An 18,081-nucleotide genomic window follows, 5' to 3' on the forward strand; every position below is an offset into this window, starting at 1 on the left:
ATAATAATAATAATAATAATAATAATTTTATTTATACCCCACCCTCCCCAGCCAAGACCAGGCTCAGGGCGGCTAACACCAGGTATAAAAACAACTGCTTGAAAAACAACTTAAAAAACAAGACTAAAATACAACATTAAAATGCAGCCTCTTTTCACTGGAAACTCAAATCAAAAACTTTTTTTTTTTAAAGATATTTATTGGAGTTTTACAAAGACATGAATTTAAAAGATCATATAAAAAGAAAGAAATACAATAAAAGAAACATAGAAAAATACATAAAATAAGAAAAGGAAAATAAAAACAAATCCATTTTTGTAACCCTGACTCGTTATCTTGTTTCCTTGGCCTCCTCACACCTCCCCTTTTTTGTATTCCCATTTAAATAATCAAGTCAGCAAATCCTTACCCTCTTTCATTTATCTTAACTCTATATCTTAACATGTTGTAACTCTATATTTTCATCCATTTATCAATTCATTTTTGCATATTCTTATTAACTTTGTTGCTAATGCCACTTATTTTCAGTCCAACATCATTTCAACATTCATTAATTTTACAGTGTTTCTGAAGATAGTCTTTAAATTTCTTCCAGTCTTCTTCCACCAACTCTTCTCCCAGGTTTCGGATTCTGCCAGTCATCAAATCAAAAACTTTTTGGGGGATGGAAACGTCAAGTCTTCACCAAGGCCAACTATCCAGACTGGTCCTACGTGGGCCAGAAAAAAGCCAGGGAAGTCCCCAAATAGGAGTTCCATCACAGGAGGAGAAACAACAACAACAGGAACAACAACAACAGTTATTGTTATTAATATTATTGTTGAATAGGACGTCACTATTTTCATCGCAGCATGGGCGTAGCCAAGGGAGGGGCAGGGAGGCAGCTGTCCCCCTTAAACCCTCAAGAAGTATTGATAAGCTTTAACAATACTCTATTAACTGAGGGTCTGCCCACCCCAGCAGAAGCCTGTCCCACTAACAGAAGCCTGCCCCCCACAATGTCCTCGTTCGGGTTTTTTTTTTTTTACCTGTGATCTCCCAACAAAAAGATCAACAACTTTATGTACAACCACCCCAACAAAAATCCTGGCTGCGCCCATGCGCCGGAGAAATGTTGGAGGATATGAACTTGAATGCTAACTCAACAATGGGACCCTGCATTCGATTTCACGCCTTGCTGCTGCATCGAGAACCCCAGAGATTAGGTTTCGGACATCTCACAGACTGACCACCTCAAACTCACAATACTTGTGAGTGTCTGGAGGCGGTTGGAGGATCGATGGCGACTAACAGATTGAGGTTGAATCCTGACAAGACAGGATTTTGGTTTTGGGGGGACAGGAGGCGGGTGGGTGTGGGGGACTCCCTGGTCCTGAATGGAGTAACTGTGCCCCTGAAGGACCAGATGTGCAGCCTGGGAGTCATTTCGGACTCACAGCTGTCCATGGAGGCGCAGGTCAGTTCTGTGTCCAGGGCAACTGTCTACCAGCTCCATCTGATACGCAGACTGAGACCCTACCTGCCAGCGGACTGTCTTGCCAGAGTGGTGCATGCTCTGGTTATCTCCCCCTTGGACTACTGCAATGCGCTCTCTGTGGGGCTACCTTTGAAGGTGACCCGGAAACTGCAATTAATCCAGAATGCAGCAGCTAGACTGGTGACTGGGAGCGGCCGCCGAGACCACATAACACCGGTCTTGAAAGACCTACACTGGCTCCCAGTACGTTTCCGAGCACAATTCAAAGTCTTGATGCTGACCTTTAAAGCCCTAAACGGCCTTGGCCCAGTATACCTGAAGGAGCGTCTCCACCCCCATCGTTCTGCCCGGACACTGAGATCCAGAGCCAAGGGCCTTCTGCCGGGTCCCTCATTGTGCGAAGTGAGGTTACAGGGAACCAGGCAGGCCTTCTCAGTAGTGGCACCCACCCTGTGGAACGCCCTCCCACCAGATGTCAAAGAGAAAAACAACTACCAGACTTTTAGAAGACATCTGAAGGCAGCCCTGTTTAGGGGAAACTTTTAATGTTTGATGCATTATTGTATTTTAATATTTTGTTGGAAGCCGCCCAGAGTGGCTGGGGAAGCCCAGCCAGATGGGCGGGGTATAAATAATAAATTATAATAATATTATTATTATTACTTTCGGGGCAGCGTGTTTGCATTCCTCCTCCTCCTCCCCACTTTCCGCTTGCGGCCTTGCTTTTTCTTCCCCCCCCCCTATTTTTTTTTAAATGCTTTATTAATTGAGAAGTGCGTAACAGAAATACTCAGTAAATGTAAACAGAAAACATGAAAAAATGGTGACAAATAACCTACAACCATTTGTTCCTCCATTATTTGCCTTTTATCTTATTTGCAATTAATGCCAGCGTGACCTCCGCTCTTCCCTTTTATGTTTCCAAATTATATTTCTTAAATGCACGTTTGACTTTAATAATAATAATATTTTTTTTATTTATTTATACCCCGCCCTTCCCGGTTCAGGAAACCGGGCTCAGGGCAGCTAACAACAAATTTAAAACACTTAATTGATGCTACAAAAAAAACAGCATAAAATACGGTATAAAGCGTAAATAACAATAAAATCAAGAATCAAAAATCAATTTAGGGGGGAAATCCATCCAATAAACATTAGATGATCACCAGGGCCAGCTGGCTAAATTTGTCCTATTTGGGCAAGTGAGGAGACCTGGGGAGAGTTAGCTGTGGGATCCAAAAGCGGGTAATCTTCACAAAACGGGGAGGGGGAGGGAAGGAAGGGGAATAAAAGACCAGGCCAGGTTCAAATTGAAAGCCAGGCGGAATAGCTCTGCGGAAGGAGGTTAAATCCTGCAGGGCCCTGGTCTCATGGGACAGAGCATTCCACCAGGTCGGAGCCATCATTGAGAAGGCCCTGGCCCTATCCGGGACCAGGGAGAAGAGGCGGTGGAAGAAGATTGGAAGAAATTTAAAGACTATCTACAGAAATATTGCAAAATTAATGAATGTTAGAATGATGTTGGATAGAAATTAAGTGGTTTCCAGCTGTAATGCTTTAAGAATATGGAAGAAGGGTATAAATAGGTTAAAAAAAATAACTAAAATGGTGTTGGATTGGAAATAAGTGGTATTAGTAACAATGTTAATAAGAATATGCAAAAATGAATTGATAATGGATGAAAATACTGAGTTATAAAATGTCAAGTTATAGAGATAAGTGAAAGAGGGTAAGGATTTGCTGATTTGATTATTTAAATGGGAATACAAGAAGGGGAGGTGTGAGGAAGCCAAAGAAACAAGCAAATGAGTTTAAATTATGAAAAAGAATTGTTTTTAATTTTTTTGTATCTTTTTTGTGTGTGTGTTTATTCTTATTTTTTTTCTTGTTTTTTTATTATGTGTCTCTGCATATCTGTTTTTTGTAAAATCTTAATAAATATTTCTTTTTTTAAAAAAGAGAGAGAGAAGGCCCTGGCCCTGGTGGAGGAGAATCTAACTTGCGCCTTGCTTTTTCCCCGGCGCAAAACCACCCCGAACCCGGAGCCCGTTTCCGTCCTTCCCGTGCGCTCTGGCGCATAAAAGGCACCAGCGCGCACGCCAACTTGGCGCGCGGTTGCCTGGCTTGGCCATGGACGCGGTGCTCGCCTTGTGCGCGCTTTCCCGTCGCCGCCGGAACCCCAACGCCCGGCTCCGCTGCGGCTGCCGGGCTTGTGAGTGGAGAGAGCCGGGGACTCTAACCGGGGAAAGGCTTCTTCCTCCTCCCTCTTTTCCCTTTGCGCGCGCGCGCGGGGGAGGCTGCTTCGCCACTTTCGTTTTCTCCGCGCGCCTAACCGGAGAGAGGGACCTTCCTGCGCCGGCGGCTGGTTTTGTGCGCTGCAAGGCCCTTTCTCTTTCTCCTCCTTCTAATCCTTCCTCCTTCCTTCTTTCCTTCCTTCCTTCCCCACCTGCAGGCGGCGGCGGCGGCGGCGGCCGGGACGGCGCCATGGCCGGGCTGGAGCTCCTCTACCACTCGGTCTCCCCGGACATCTCCAGCCCGCAGGACGCCTTGATCTGCTACCTGCACTGGAAGCTCATCACGCAAGGCTTCCGCTGCCTCGGCGCCGGCGACCAGGTGAGAGGAGGAGGAGGAGGGACGGAGGGTTGCCAACGCTTCTCCCCCCTCTCGGCGCCTCTGCCCAGCTGCGTCGCGGCGAAGGGGGCGTGAGGTCTCCTGGGTAGCTGCGTGGTGGCGGCAGGCTGCGGGAAGGGCAGGGGATAAGGCTGGCGTTGCTTTACCAGGCCGGAAAAGCGGGGGGGGGGAGGTTGCCAACTCTTGTCCCCTCTCTCGGCACCTCTGTCAAGCTGCTGTAATCATGCCAGGGGGCGTGGTCTCCACTGGGTTGCTGCGTAGTGGCGGCAGGCTGTGGGAAGGGCAGGGGATAAGGCTGGCGCTGCTTACCAGGCCGGAAAAGGAGGGGGGTTGCCAACTGTTGCCCCCTCTCTCGGCGCCTCTGTCCAGCTGCGTAATCGTGCCAGGGGGCGTGGTCTCCACTGGGTAGCTGTGTAGTGTTGGTCTCCCCTTTGGCAGGCTATGAAAAGGGCAAAGGAGTAGGCAAAATTTTTCAGCAGGGGGCCAGTCCACTGTCCCTCAGACCTTGTGGGGGGCCGGACTATAGTGGGGGGTGAACGAATTCCTATGCCCCACAAATAACCCAGAGATGCAGCCCTGATCAGGGAAGTTTTTAATGTGTGACATTTTAATGTATTTTTAATCTTTGGAAGCCGCCCAGAGTGGCTGGGAAAACCCAGCCAGTTGGGCAGGGTACAAATAATAAATTATTATTATATTATTATTATTTTAAATAAAAGCACACATTCTACTCATGTAAAAACACGCCAATTCCCGGACCGTCCGTGGGCCGGATTGAGAAGGCGATTGGGCCAGATCCAGCCCCCGGGCCTTAGTTTGCCTACCCGTGGGGTAGGCTGTCTCCTCTTAACTAACGGGGGCAAAAAAGGAGAGGGTTGCCAACTCCTTCCTCGTCTCTGGGTGCCTCTGGCCAGCTGCATCGCTGGGCCTCCCAGGCCAGTGAGAAGCAGTGGCCACCAGCCTGGCAGGATGTGGTATTTGTATAACAGTAATAATAATAATTATTAATAATTATTATTAATAATAAATCAAGTTTCAAGTTTATTATTAGATTTGTGAGGTCCATGCCTTTACACAAAATACCATAAAACATTATTAAAAGATGAACAATAAAATTATAAAAATAAGCTAAAATTCATGCCATGTTTCCATGCCAGCAAGGAACCTACCCAAAAAACCTCACCATTCAGGAAAAAAGATACAGCAACAGGTTAGGAAAGCAATGGGAGGAACCTCACCATTTCCTCCAGGATCCATACCCTAGTTTTCATAGCCTTCACCACAAAGACCGCTACCACGTGAGAAATCCGTGGATCAGCGTCCACCAGTAAAAACTTTACTTGGTCCTCAAGGTTGGCTATTGATTTGGGAATAGTTTGTAACATCGCATCCCTGAAGGCCAAATAGATGGGACAATACAACATGTAATGTGTGAGATCCTCTTTGGTTCTCATATGACAAGGACATATACACTGCTCTACTGGGATTTTTGCATGTCTGCCTGACAAATAGGCCGTAGGAATGGTTTGAAAACGGGCCATGGTGAAAGCTCTCCGAAGGGTGGGATTGGTGATATTCGCCAAATAATTGGCGCAGGTTTTGACTGTTTTCAGTCGGGGAAACCAATGGGAGGACCCTGGGTTCTGTATTTTTGTGATATCTAACAGAGCGTCTCTCTCCAGGATCCATTCCCGACCCTATAATATTTATTATTATAATAAATAATAAACGCCGTTTACCTTCCCGCTGGTAAGCGGTCCCTATTTATCTACTTGCACCCGGGGGTGCTTTCGAACTACTAGGTTGGCAGGTGCTGGGACCGAACGATGGGAGCGCACCCCGCCGCGGGGATTCGAACCGCCGACCATGCGATCGGCAAGTCCTAGGCGCTGAGGTTTTACCCACAGCGCCACCCGCGTCCCCTATATATATATATACATATACATATACAAATATATATATATATACACACACACACACACACATTTTTATTGGGTTTTTTAACATATCATTTCCAACAATCATTTACCATAACTTCTTATCTTATACAATAATTTAGACTTCCGCCAACAACTTCTGAAGATTTTCCATTCTTTATCGCTCGTTCTGCATTTCTTAATTTCTCTATTCCTTTTAATTGTCCTTAACTAATAATTCTCATCATAGTCTTTCTTGCAATGCTTCAAATAGTTCTTACAGAACTTCTTGCAATCCTACGAGCATAATCTGTTTATTACAATTGCTTTTCGGAATAGTTCCAGGCCACGTTTAAGGACTAGTACCAGGCTCAAGAAAGTGCTTGTACTCTTCCTCCTCCCTCCCCAACCCATTTTCCTTTCATGTCGTCTCTTTAACCTGTGAATCCGCTGGTAAGGAATGGAGGGTTTTAAAAAAAAATAAGCCCCCCTGGGTGCCTTTTCAGCTGAGGAGGAAGGTAAAAATGCTTTAAATACAGTGGTGCCCCGCAAGACGAATGCCTCGCAAGACGGAAAACCCGCTAGACGAAAGGGTTTTCCGTTTTGGAGGTGCTTCGCAAAACGAATTTCCTATGGGCTTGCTTCGCAAGACGAAAATGTCTTGCGAGTTCCTGCGGGGTTTTTTTCCTTCCCCCCCCCCTTTTTCCCAAGCCGCTAAGCCGCTTATCAGCTGATCCGCTAAGCCGCTTAACAGCTGATCCGCTAAGCCCGCTAAGCCGCTAATAGCGCTAATCCGCTAAGCCGCTAATGGGCTTGCTTCGTAAGACGAAAAAACCGCAAGACGAAGAGACTCGCGGAACGGATTCTTTTCGTCTTGCGAGGCACCACTGTAGCTAGAATAGTGCCCCAAGTCCACCCAAAGCACCTTCCATCAGAGGTCAAAGAGATGCAGTCCAGTGAATTTTCAAAAGTTTCACCTTTCTCTTCTGGGGTGTCATTGCACAGCCAGGCGCCAACGAGAGGAAGTCTGAGATGCTGCCTGCCGGGTGGAACGCAGACAGCGACCTCTTCACCCTCCGCTACAGGATGAAGGACGATTCCCGCGACCTCCTGCTGAAGGGGATCATGATGGACGGCAGCATCATTCTCAATGCCATGGTGAGGCGGCTCTGCAGGCAGCTGATAGATGATGATGATGATGATGATGATGATGATGATGATGATGATAATAATAATAATAATTTATTATTTATACCCCGCCCATCTGGCTGGGTTTCCCCAGCCACCCTGAGCGGCTTCCAACAGAACACTAAAATACAATAACCAATTAAACATTAAAAGCTTCCCTAAACAGGGCTGCCTTCAGATGTCTTCTAAAAGTCTGGGAGTTGTTTTTCTCTTTGACATCTGGTGGGAGGGAGTTCCACAGGGCGGGTGCCACCACCGAGAAGGCCCTCTGTCTGGTTCCCTGTAACCTCGCTTCTCGCAGTGAGGGAACCGCCAGAAGGCCCTTGGCGCTGGACTTCAGTGTCCTGGTAGAACGATGGGGGTGGAGACGCTCCTTCAGGTATACTGGGCTGAGGCCATTTAGGGCTTTCAAGGTCAGCACCAACACTTTGAAATGTGCTCAGAAATGCACTGGGAGCCAATGCAGGTCTTTCAGGACCGGTGTTATGTGGTCTCAGCGGCCGCTCCCAGTCACCAGTCTAGCTGCCACATTCTGGATTAGTTGCAGTTTCCGGGTCACCTTCAAAGGTAGCCCCACATAGAGTGCATTGCAGTAGTCCAAGCGGGAGATAACTAGAGCATGCACCACTCTGGCGAGACAGTCCGCAGGCAGATAGGGTCTCAGCCTACGTACCAGATGGAACTGATAAACAGCTGCCGTGGACATGGGAAGCTGCCTTATATAGTCTGCTGGGCCCATCCGGCCCAGTATTGTCTCCACTGGCTGGCAGCAGCTGTCCATGATTTCAAACCCTACCTAGAGTTGGTGCCCTTGGGTCCTTCTGCACGCAAGGAAGATGCTCTGCTCGTGACCTGCGGCCCTTTTCCGGCAGCAGAAAGGTCTTTGCTGGAGTAGGAAACTCTTCATCTCAAGGTCAGGGGTTCGATTCCCACATTGCGCTGAAAATATTCCTGCACTGCAGGGAGTTGGACTTTCCTGTTTGGTTCAATTGTACTTTTTTAATGTGAGCACTGGAATCCGTTTTTTCAGTACCTGGGATCAAACCTGCCGTAGGAGGATAATTGGAGAAGAGTGCCTCTGACCATGCGCAGAGTGAGATTTCTCCCCATCTCCTTTAATCCCACACAAGGCGGTACAACTTTCAGGAGGGAGCTCTTCTTTGCCCCCCCCCCCACTCAATAGGGGGTGGATTCATACTCTTCCTGCTTTTCCACCTCCATCCTTCCCAAACTCAGCTCTGTCTCTTTTCTGTTTTCCCTCTAGGATCCCAAGTTACAGAAAGTGACAGGTTTGACCTTGAAAGTGTCCGACTTCGTCAACCCAGAACACCTGGCTGATTTTGACAAGTAATTGCAGCTCTTTGTAACGGTCTCGGGTGCATTCGGAAGAAGAGCGATGTCTGTTTGCGAAGGGGCCCTTGGGTTAGGGGAAGATATACGTGGCCTTTCCACAGCCATGGGAAGATAAGCCGAGAACCCCAGCCAGATCAGACATGCATGGGGAAAACTAATCATTTTATGTTCAGTAGTGGGCAAGCCAAACACACATGTATATTTTTCGCTCCATAAGATGCACCTGACCATAAGACACACCTAGTTTTTAGAGGAGGAAAACAAGAAAAAAAATATTCTGAATGAAACAGTGGATGTATGATTTTTGTGGTTCATGCTGTGGCCACAGACATGTGATTTGACGGTGAGTTTGGGGTAGCCAAGTGCAAAAATCCTGAGGATCCATGTGGACCCATGCTTTGTAACCATGTTTTTGTCCCACGAAACAGTGGATGTGTGATTTTTTTTGTGTGCAGGCTGTAGCCATGGACATGCTATGTGATCTGATGGTGAATTTGGGGTGACCCAGTGCAAAAATCCTGAGGATCCATGGGCTTTTACCTCCCCCTTCCCAGGCAGCCTCCTTTATCGCTAGCCTCCCTTATCTCCCGATCGCTTGCCGATCAGCTGTTTCCTTTCAACACTCCCTTCCCTCTTTCAAAAAAAAAGCATGATCTGCTTTTCACACCTGGGCAATTCGGCTCCAGGGACCACACATTCGTTCTTTAAGACGCACAGACATTTCCCCTTACTTTTAGGAAGAAAAAAGTGCATCTTATGAAGTGAAAAATACGGTACATCATTTTATTTGCATGTTGTCTTTCCATAGTTCAAACCATGCTCAAAGTCAGCTTGCAACATGGAAAAGTTCACCATTGCAAACAAAACAAAAGGAGACAGAAAGATAACACATAGTGTTGGAAGGGACCTGAGGGTCATCTAGCCCAACCCCCTGCCATGCAGGAATCTCAGTTTGAGCAGGAATCTCAACATCAAAAAGTACACGTCCAAATTAGACATTTTCCCACTGATGGATTTATGACTTATATCCCACCTTTTCTCCAAGGAGCTCAAGGTGGAATGCACTGTTCTCCTCCCTCCTCATTCCATCCCCCTAACAACCCTGTGAGGTAGGCCAGGCTGAGAGGAGCAACTGGCCATGCTTTTTCAGGAGACGTTGAGTGACAGAGCCTGAAACCTCTTGTGGGCTTGTTCTCTGCCAGCAGTTAGATACCTTAGATAGCCCTTTTTTAAACAAACACAATGGGGTCCAGTATATTCTAAATATTATTTTTTGTTGTACAACAATAATAATAATAATAATAATAATAATAATAATAATAATAATAATAATTAATAATAATAATATACCAGGAAAGGTCCTAGAACAGGCCTACTCAACCTCGGCCCTCCAGATGTTTTTAGCCTACAACTGGCATGATCCCTAGCTAGCAGGACCAGTGGTCAGGGATGCTGGGAATTGTAGTCTCAAACATCTGGAGGGCCTAGAACAAAATAAATAAATATTTCCACCCATCTGGCTGGATTTCGCCAGTCACTCTGGGCAGCTTCCAACAAAAGATTAAAATCCAGTGGTACCTCAGGTTACATATGCTTCAGGTTACAGACGCTTCAGGTTACAGACTCCGCTAACCCAGAAATAGTTCTTCAGGTTAAGAACTTTGCTTCAGGATAAGAACAGAAAATTGTGCTCTGGCGGCGCAGCGGCAGCGGGAGGCCCATTAGCTAAAGTGGTCTTCAGGTTAAGAACAGTTTCAGGTTAAGAACGGACCTCCGGAACGAATTAAGTTCTTAACCCGAGGCACCACTGCATTAAACCATCAAAACATTGAACACTTCCCTAAACAGTGCGGATGTCTTCTAAAAGTCGGATAGTTGTTTATTTCCTTGACATCTGATGGGAGGGCGTTCCACAGGGCGGGTGCCACCACCGAGAAGGCCCTCTGCCTGGTTCCCTGTAACTTGGCTTCTCGCAATGAGGGAACCGCCAGAAGGCCCTCGGAGCTGGACCTCAGTGTCCGGGCAGAACGATGGGGGTGGAGATGCTCCTTCAGGTATACTAGACCGAGGCTGTTTAGGGCTTTAAAGGTCAGCACCAACACTTTGAATTGTGCTTGCAAGCGTACTAGTACAGTGGTACCTCGGGTTACATACACTTCAGGTTACAGACTCCGCTAACCCAGAAATAGTACCTCGGGTTGAGAACTTTGCTTCAGGATGAGAACAGAAATCGTGCAGATGCAGCAGGAGGCTCCATTAGCTAAAGTGGTGCTTCAGGTGAAGAACAGTTCCAGGTTAAGAACGGACTTCCAGAACGAATTAAGTACTTAACCCGAGGTACCACTGTATGGGCCTCAAGTTAAGGTCCAGAGACACCCTTGTTATAGCAGTTAAAACAGTTTCCCACCGTGTGGTCGAAACGGAGATCTCTAATTCTGCCTTCTCTCCTGCCTCAGAGTGTACCAGAACACAGAGGAGCTGCAGGCACAGGTCACGGCTCACATCGTCTCTCCCTTTGAGGCGGCCAAAGAGAGGAGCGTGGCCAAGGAGGAGCCCCGGCGTGAGCGGAACCCGTCTCCTCCCAACCCTCCCGACCACGACCCGCTGTGGATCCCGCCTCGCCATCCCCACGGCAGCCGGCAGCCCAACTGGTAAAGCCCCTTGTAATGCGGCAGAGAGTGGGGAGGGACTGGCTTTGGTCCAGAGGTTGCCCCAGGGATGCTCCTAGCATAGCTGTCAACGTTTCCCCTTTTTTAAGGGAAATTCCCTTATTCCAAATAGGATTCCTCGCAAGAAAAGGGGAAAGTTGACAGCTGTGGCTCCTAGGTTCACATGTGCAAGGCTGGATCCTAGCGCTGAGCTGAGCGCTGCTTAGATTTCCTTGTCTTCTCTCTTTTTTTAAAAAAATGCATTTTATTTATTTGTTAACATACTTATATTACATCGGTAAACGTCATAATATGTTACATTACAGGACTTACTATAATAGAATTTCCGGCGTGTATACATAAATTATATGCAAATTTTATATACCTAGAAAGAAAATGAAACAAAAAAAAGAAAGAACAAAGAGAAAAAAACAAAAACAAATTCCCCCCCAAAAAAATCATATACATACCAACACACTAGACTTCCCATCTTTCCCATTGTATATTCCTTTTTTTTTCCACAAATGAATGTACTCTTATTATTGCATATTTCTTTACATATTATCTAATACGTTCCTATAGCAATATGTGCTCTTAGTCGGATTTCTCAACTCAGTCTCACTCCAACGTCAATCAAATGATAGCATAGATAGCGAACCTTTACCGTGTTTTTGAACATATGTTTTATATCTGTCCCACTTTTTCATAATTTTTTGTTTTGAATTGCCTGTCAGGGTATTGGTTAACTGCGCCATTTCAGCAAATTCTTGTAGCTTGTAATGCCAGTCCGATATTGTCGGGGCTTCTTGTTCCTTCCACCCCTTTGCCACCAAAGTCCGAGCTGCGGCCGTTGCGTATAAAAATACCTCCCTAAAGGCCTTTGGGATGTCCCTGCCAACAGTGCTTAACAGAAATGCCTCTGGTCTTTTTAAAAAAGTTATTCCAAACATTTCCTTGTCTTCTCTGATCTAATCCTGACAAGACAGAAGTACTGTTTTTGGGAGACAGGGGGCGGGCGGGTGTGGGGGACTCCCTGGTCCTGAATGGGGTAACTGTGCCCCTGAAGGACCAGGTGCGCAGCCTGGGAGTCATTTTGGACTCACAGCTGTCCATGGAGGCGCAGGTCAATTCTGTGTCCAGGGCAGCTGTTTATCAGCTCCATCTGGTACGCAGGCTGAGACCCTATCTGCCCGCAGACTGTCTCGCCAGAGTGGTGCATGCTCTGGTTATCTCCTGCTTGGATTACTGCAATGCGCTTACGTGGGGCTACCTTTGAAGGTGACCCGGAAACTGCAATTAATCCAGAATGCGACAGCTAGACTGGTGACTGGGAGCAGCCGCTGGGACCACATAACACCAGTCCTGAGAGATCTGCATTGGCTCCCAGTACATTTCCAAGCACAATTCAAAGTGTTGGTGCTGACCTTGAAAGCCCTAAACGGCCTTGGCCCAGTATACCTGAAGGAGCATCTCAACCCTCATCGTTCTGCCCGGACACTGAGATCCAGCACCTAGGGCCTTCTAGCGGTTCCCTCATTGCGAGAAGTGAGTTTGCAGGGAACCAGGCAGAGGGCCTTCTCGGTAGTGGCGCCCGCCCTGTGGAACACCCTCCCTTCAGATGTGAAGGAAATAAGCAGCTATCTTATTTTTAAAAGACATCTGAAGGCAGCCCTGTTTAGGGAAGTTTTTAATATTTAATGCTGTATTGTTTTTAACACTTGATTGGGAGCCGCCCAGAGTGGCTGGGAAAACTCAGCCAGATGGGCGGGGTATAAACAATAAATTATACTACTATTATTATGATTATTATTCTCGGCCGAGAGTGAAAACGCCGTTTCCATTTCAGGCCAGACCCCATGGGGCCCTTTGCCGTTGGAGGAGAAGACCTGAACCCCTTTGGGTAAGTCAGTCCCCTTTACCTGAAAGGCTGTTCTTTAAAAAAATAAAAATAAAAAAAGTTTACAGTTCATGTTCCCCATGGATCTTCTCCAATCTCCCCAAATTCTTCTTGCTCAGGAGCCGGAGCGGTGGGATGATCATGGATCCGCTGCGTTCAGGGTTTCCAAATCCCATTCTCGACCCGTCTTCAGGACTCCCCAACAGGCTGCCTCCAGGATCCGTGCCTCCCGGTGCCAGATTCGACCCCTTTGGACCCCCTGGGGCAAACCGGAGTGGGTAAGTAGGGGGGCAAGTTTGCTGCAGGGATGGGACAGGGACGGACACCGGCCTAGGATTTCAGCATTGAAAACGTTGCTGCATTCGAGACATTTTCATGCCAGGGGCGGGAAATCGAAACAGCTGCTCCCTTTTCACTAATTGAACCAATAATTAATTCAACCCGCACCCAACGGAAAGAATAGCATCCTACCATCTGCAGGAGCTGCAGAGATTTAGCTAGGTTTTAAGAATGGGGCCTGCCATTCAGGGTTGCCATAGTTCAGGGTCAGTGCATCTGCTTGGAATGTAGAATGCTGCTGGTTCGATTCCTGGCATCTCCAGGCAGGGAAGGGAAGGGCGCACACTCTCTCTCTCCCTCTCTCTCTCTCTCTCTCTCTCTCTCTCTCTCTCTCTCTATATATATATATATATATATATATATATATATATAAAATTTGTTCTTGCGTGTGAAACTGAAAATGCAAAAATAATCTCTCTCTCTCTCTCAATATATATACACACACACAGAGAGAGAGAGAGAGAATTTATTTTAGCATTTTCAATTTTACATGCAATAACAATAAAATAAAACCAAACATCATCATCATCATCATCATCATAATTAATAAATAATAAATAATTTATTATTTGTATCCCGCCCATCTGGCTGGGTCTCCCCAGCCACTCTGGGCGGCTTCCAACAAGGATGAAAAACACATTAAAATGTCACACATTAAAAACTTCCCTGAACAGGGCTGCCTTCAGATGTCTTCTAAATGTCAGGTAGCTGTTCTTCTCCTTGACATCTGGTGGGAGGGCGTTCCACAGGGCGGGTGCCACCACCGAGAAGGCCCTCTGCCTGGTTCCCTGTAGCTTTGCTTCTCGCAATGAGGGAACCGCCAGAAGGCCCTCGGAGCTGGACCTCAGTGTCCAGGCAGAACGATGGGGGTGGAGACGCTCCTTCATATAATAGAAACATAATTCCTCTTTGACTTCCTTCCCCCGCTTTTGTGGATCCTTATATAATGCTTTTCTTCTGCATCTCCTCAATAACTCCTATAAATCCTTCGCCAAATCCACCATTCAAATTTTTGCTACAAGTTTTCCGTCAAACCTACTGATGAATGTCATTGTTTGCGATAATTTTTCAAATTATAAGCCTGGGCTGGGAAGGACCCTTGCTTGAAACCCAGCCAGGGTAGAGAATGCTGCTAAAGCTGACCTGGTGGTCTGGAATCGTAGAGATGGGAGTGGCTATGCGGGGGATCCATTCTTAACCCCCTGCAATGCAGGAATCGCCTCACCGAACATGGGACTCGAACCCACAACCGTGAGATTAAGGAGTCTGATAGCTCTACTGACGGATGCGTCTCCAAGTCTGAGTATAACTCAGCTTCCTTTTCATAACCCCCAGAATTGCATAATAAAAGAAATGCAGACAAACAGGCTAAAGGCCCCCAACCCATTTTCTAGCAACTGAGACTCTAAACCAGGGGTCAGCAAACTTTTTCAACAGGGGGCCGGTCCACTGTCCCTCAGACCTTGTGGGGGCCGGACTACATTTTGAAGGAAATGAACAAATTCCTATGCCCCACAAATAACCCAGAGATGCGTTTTAAATAAAAGGACACATTCTACTCATGTAAAAACACGCTGATTCCTGGACTGTCCGCAGGCCAGATTTAGAATTAATAATAATAATAATAATAATAATAATAATAATAATAATAATAAATTATTTTATTTATACCCCGCCCTCCCCAGCCAAGACCGGGCTCAGGGCGGCTAACACCAGGTATAAAAACAATTGATTGAAATACAGCTTAAAAAACAAGATTGAAATACAACATTAAAATGCAGCCTCATTTCAGTAGAAACTCAAATAAAAAACTTTTTGGGGAATGAAAACGTCAAGTCTTCACCAAGGCCAACTATCCAGACTGGTCCTACGTGGGCCAGAAAAAATCTAGAGAAGTTCCCAAGCAGGAGTTCCATCACAGAAGGAGAAAGGAAAAAGGAAAGAAGGGATCAAGTTGATTCCAAGCCAAAGGCCAGGCGGAACAACTCTGTCTTACAGGCCCTGCGGAAAGAAATCAGATCCTGCAGGGCCCTGGTCTTATGAGACAGAACGTTCCACCTTAGTTTGCCTACCCATGCTGTAGACGGAATGGGTAGCATTTTATTCTTGCTCACCCTAGAATGTGGGGAGTGGCGGTTGATGCTCTTTGTTCGCCTTCCAGGCCAAACCCCGACCACCTGCCACCACCCAACTACGACGACATGTTCATGTGAGGACTGCTGAGGACCTGCTCCCCTCGGGTTGATCGGCGCTCGTCTCTGACCCCCAAGTGTTTGGGGCACGGGCTTCCGTCTGCAAGCAGACCGCCACCCTGTCTCCTGCTTTGATTTCCCACCACATAAACCGGAAGAGGAAGGCGTGTGCATAGAAATGTTTATGTATATATCTATTTTCCCCTTCTCTCTTCTCCTGCTGCCCCAAACTCTTTAGGCTGACTTCCCCGTCGCCCTGAAACAGCAAGCGCCCGTGAAAAAGGACAGCCATGCTATTAACATCTGCTGGGGGGTTGGTTTTTGAAGGATGCGACGGGGCCAGGGAGGAATTGTCCCCTTCCAAAACCTGGGTGTGCCCAGCAGCCCAGTTGGCCACTGATGGTTTCTGACACTAGTCATAGCAGGGGCAGGTAGGGAAGAGTTGGACCAATCGAAAGCCTGGCCTCCAAAATGCCTCCGCCCTCCCCAGCTTGTCACTCAAAACAAGCTCCAACTTTAAAACCCCTTTTTTCCTTGAAAGGCCATTTCCCCGTCCCCCTATTTTCCTAGCTTCTGATGAAACCAACCGGCTACCTGGCAATTAAAAAAAAAAAACCCCCACAAAAAAGGCTTTTTCTCTTCCCAGGTGGCACACTTGGGTTGGCACAGAGTGGGCTAGTAAGAAGCTGAAATAGCAGTAGGGTGACTGGGTGTTAGTGGCAGGCAAATTGAGTTGGCTCCTTGGTCTGGGCAGAACCAGCGTTTTGCCGCTTGCATCCCTGTCTTGTGATGATGTGTTTTGCTTTTTAGAGGGTATCTCTTGCATGCTGGCTCGAGAACAGGCTTCCCAAACTGGAATTCCCTCCAGAAGGCTAGGACTACAATCTCCTTCAGGCTCAGTTTGTGGGGGGGAGACAGCTGGGTCCTCAGAACTGCCTCTGAAAGCACAGCAACTGTGTGGTTCCCCTTCTCCCGTTGCCACACACACACACAGCCGTCCTCAGCAAAGTAGGCCCAGATCAAGCTACTTGTGTTGCATGCAAGGATGTGGACTTTTGCGGGCTCTGTGCCTTTTGAACTGCAGGCTGGCAGCAGAAATTCAACAGGTGAAGTTTCCTCCTTTTATACCCATGCTAAGGAACAGCGTCCCTCTCCTCGCTCGGCTGCTGTTAAGGGAACAGATCCATTAAAAATAAAACACACAATAATATTGGATAGCCTACATGCAAAAAAAGGTCAATTGTTTATATCTGTCTCTGCCACTTGCGGACTTGGATTCTGTTCCCCTTAAGTACAAAAGGGCTTTTTATGCTGCCTGGTTGCTATTTTGGCTTCTCGGGGGACTAGGGTTTGAAGTGGAGGTGAACATATTCTACCCTCTCCCTTCAGGATAGGGAGCTGGCCGGCCAACACTGCAGGGCTGTGTGGAAAAGGCTTGCCCCGCCCCCCCTCTCTTTGGCCAGAAATGGCGTTCTCTGCCTTATCTTCCAGGCGCTGCCAAACAGCGTTTCTCGTGGAAGGGGAACCTGTGACCCTCTGGTCATCTGATTCCCATCAGCCCTGAGCATCAGCCATGCTACCTGCAAGAGCTGATGGGAGTCTGTCAGCATCCATAGAGCATCAGCCTCTCTGTCTCTGGCGTGGCTAAAAGACTTGCCAGTATACTCTGCCTTAAAGCAAGTTCCCGCAATTGTTTTCCAGCACGGTGGTCACAGCGGCCTTCAAGTTAGCTTTGTGTGTGCGTAAGAGAGAGGGGACAGTTTTCTTCCTCTAGTTGGCAAGCTTCTATTCTGCCCCATCCATCCCTTCAAAGAGGAGGCACTGCTGTGATTTTTCAGGTCAGCTGATATTATAGGATTGTTTTTTCCTGCAAGGCTTGCAGCCGCCACAAGATGGCTTTAAAAAAAAATATTGAAATTGCGTGATTCTCTGAGTGGTGCAGTTGCTCTGCTCTTCAGCACGCCACTGGGAGGTCTTGGGAACTGCCTGCCACCAGAGATGGCAAGATTTCTGCTTGGAGCAGTTACCATACCAGGCAGGGGGCTGTTTGGGTGTGGACTGGCAGCACATGACTCCTGAAAGCCATCTAAGCTCTTAATAAGCACAGGGAGTAAACCTGGAGCGTTTGTTTCCCCTTGGGGTGTTTCAGTGGCTTTGAGACTTCCAAACTGCTGCATTTTCTACTTGCTTGAGAACAAAAAGCGAACGGTCCCTGCTCCGCAGGGACTTAGTCTCTACAGACAGGCTGTGATTTGATATAATAAGGACTGTGTGTGTTGTCATAGGGGTGACCTAGGTAGGTGTGTTGCAAGTTAACCCCTTTAAAGTAATAATAAAAGTTCATGTTCTTTCACGCGGTGGTTGTTGATTCTTTGGGCTACGGCACTCAGACGACTGCCATAGATCCATAGTCCAGCCCCCTGCAATGGGAATCACAGCT

At 47.1% G+C, this 18,081-nt stretch overlaps 1 protein-coding gene and 1 long non-coding RNA gene across 2 annotated transcripts in view; one reads left to right on the top strand and one right to left on the bottom strand.

Moving 5' to 3' along the window:
• LOC310764903 overlaps positions 1-4,583 on the bottom strand; it is a 19,557-nt gene extending 14,974 nt beyond the window's left edge. The window contains exon 1 of the long non-coding RNA XR_014549338.1: positions 4,418-4,583. This is a non-coding gene — a long non-coding RNA (uncharacterized lncRNA). The remainder of the gene's footprint in view (positions 1-4,417) is intronic.
• On the top strand, positions 3,749-17,994 carry PSMF1 (proteasome inhibitor subunit 1). The gene is made up of 7 exons (XM_083618992.1): positions 3,749-4,090; positions 7,030-7,182; positions 8,477-8,559; positions 11,022-11,216; positions 13,060-13,113; positions 13,230-13,388; positions 15,611-17,994. The coding sequence occupies exons 1-7, from the start codon at positions 3,962-3,964 to the stop codon at positions 15,660-15,662; spliced, it is 825 nt and encodes a 274-aa protein (XP_083475118.1). The 5' UTR covers positions 3,749-3,961; the 3' UTR covers positions 15,663-17,994.
• The last annotated feature ends 87 nt before the right edge of the window (positions 17,995-18,081 follow it).

Source organism: Podarcis filfolensis (assembly GCF_964270895.1).
Source record: "Podarcis filfolensis genome assembly, chromosome: 6".
Taxonomy (NCBI): Eukaryota; Metazoa; Chordata; class Lepidosauria; order Squamata; family Lacertidae; genus Podarcis; species Podarcis filfolensis.

Bases quoted from the DNA above. Each gene is read 5' to 3' on its own strand.
- PSMF1 (XM_083618992.1), top strand. From the start codon at position 3,962: ATGGCCGGGCTGGAGCTCCTCTACCACTCGGTCTCCCCGGACATCTCC. The intron at 8,560-11,021 runs GTAATTGCAGCT...CTCCTGCCTCAG, and splicing joins CACCTGGCTGATTTTGACAA to AGTGTACCAGAACACAGAGG. The intron at 11,217-13,059 runs GTAAAGCCCCTT...TTTCCATTTCAG, and splicing joins GGCAGCCGGCAGCCCAACTG to GCCAGACCCCATGGGGCCCT.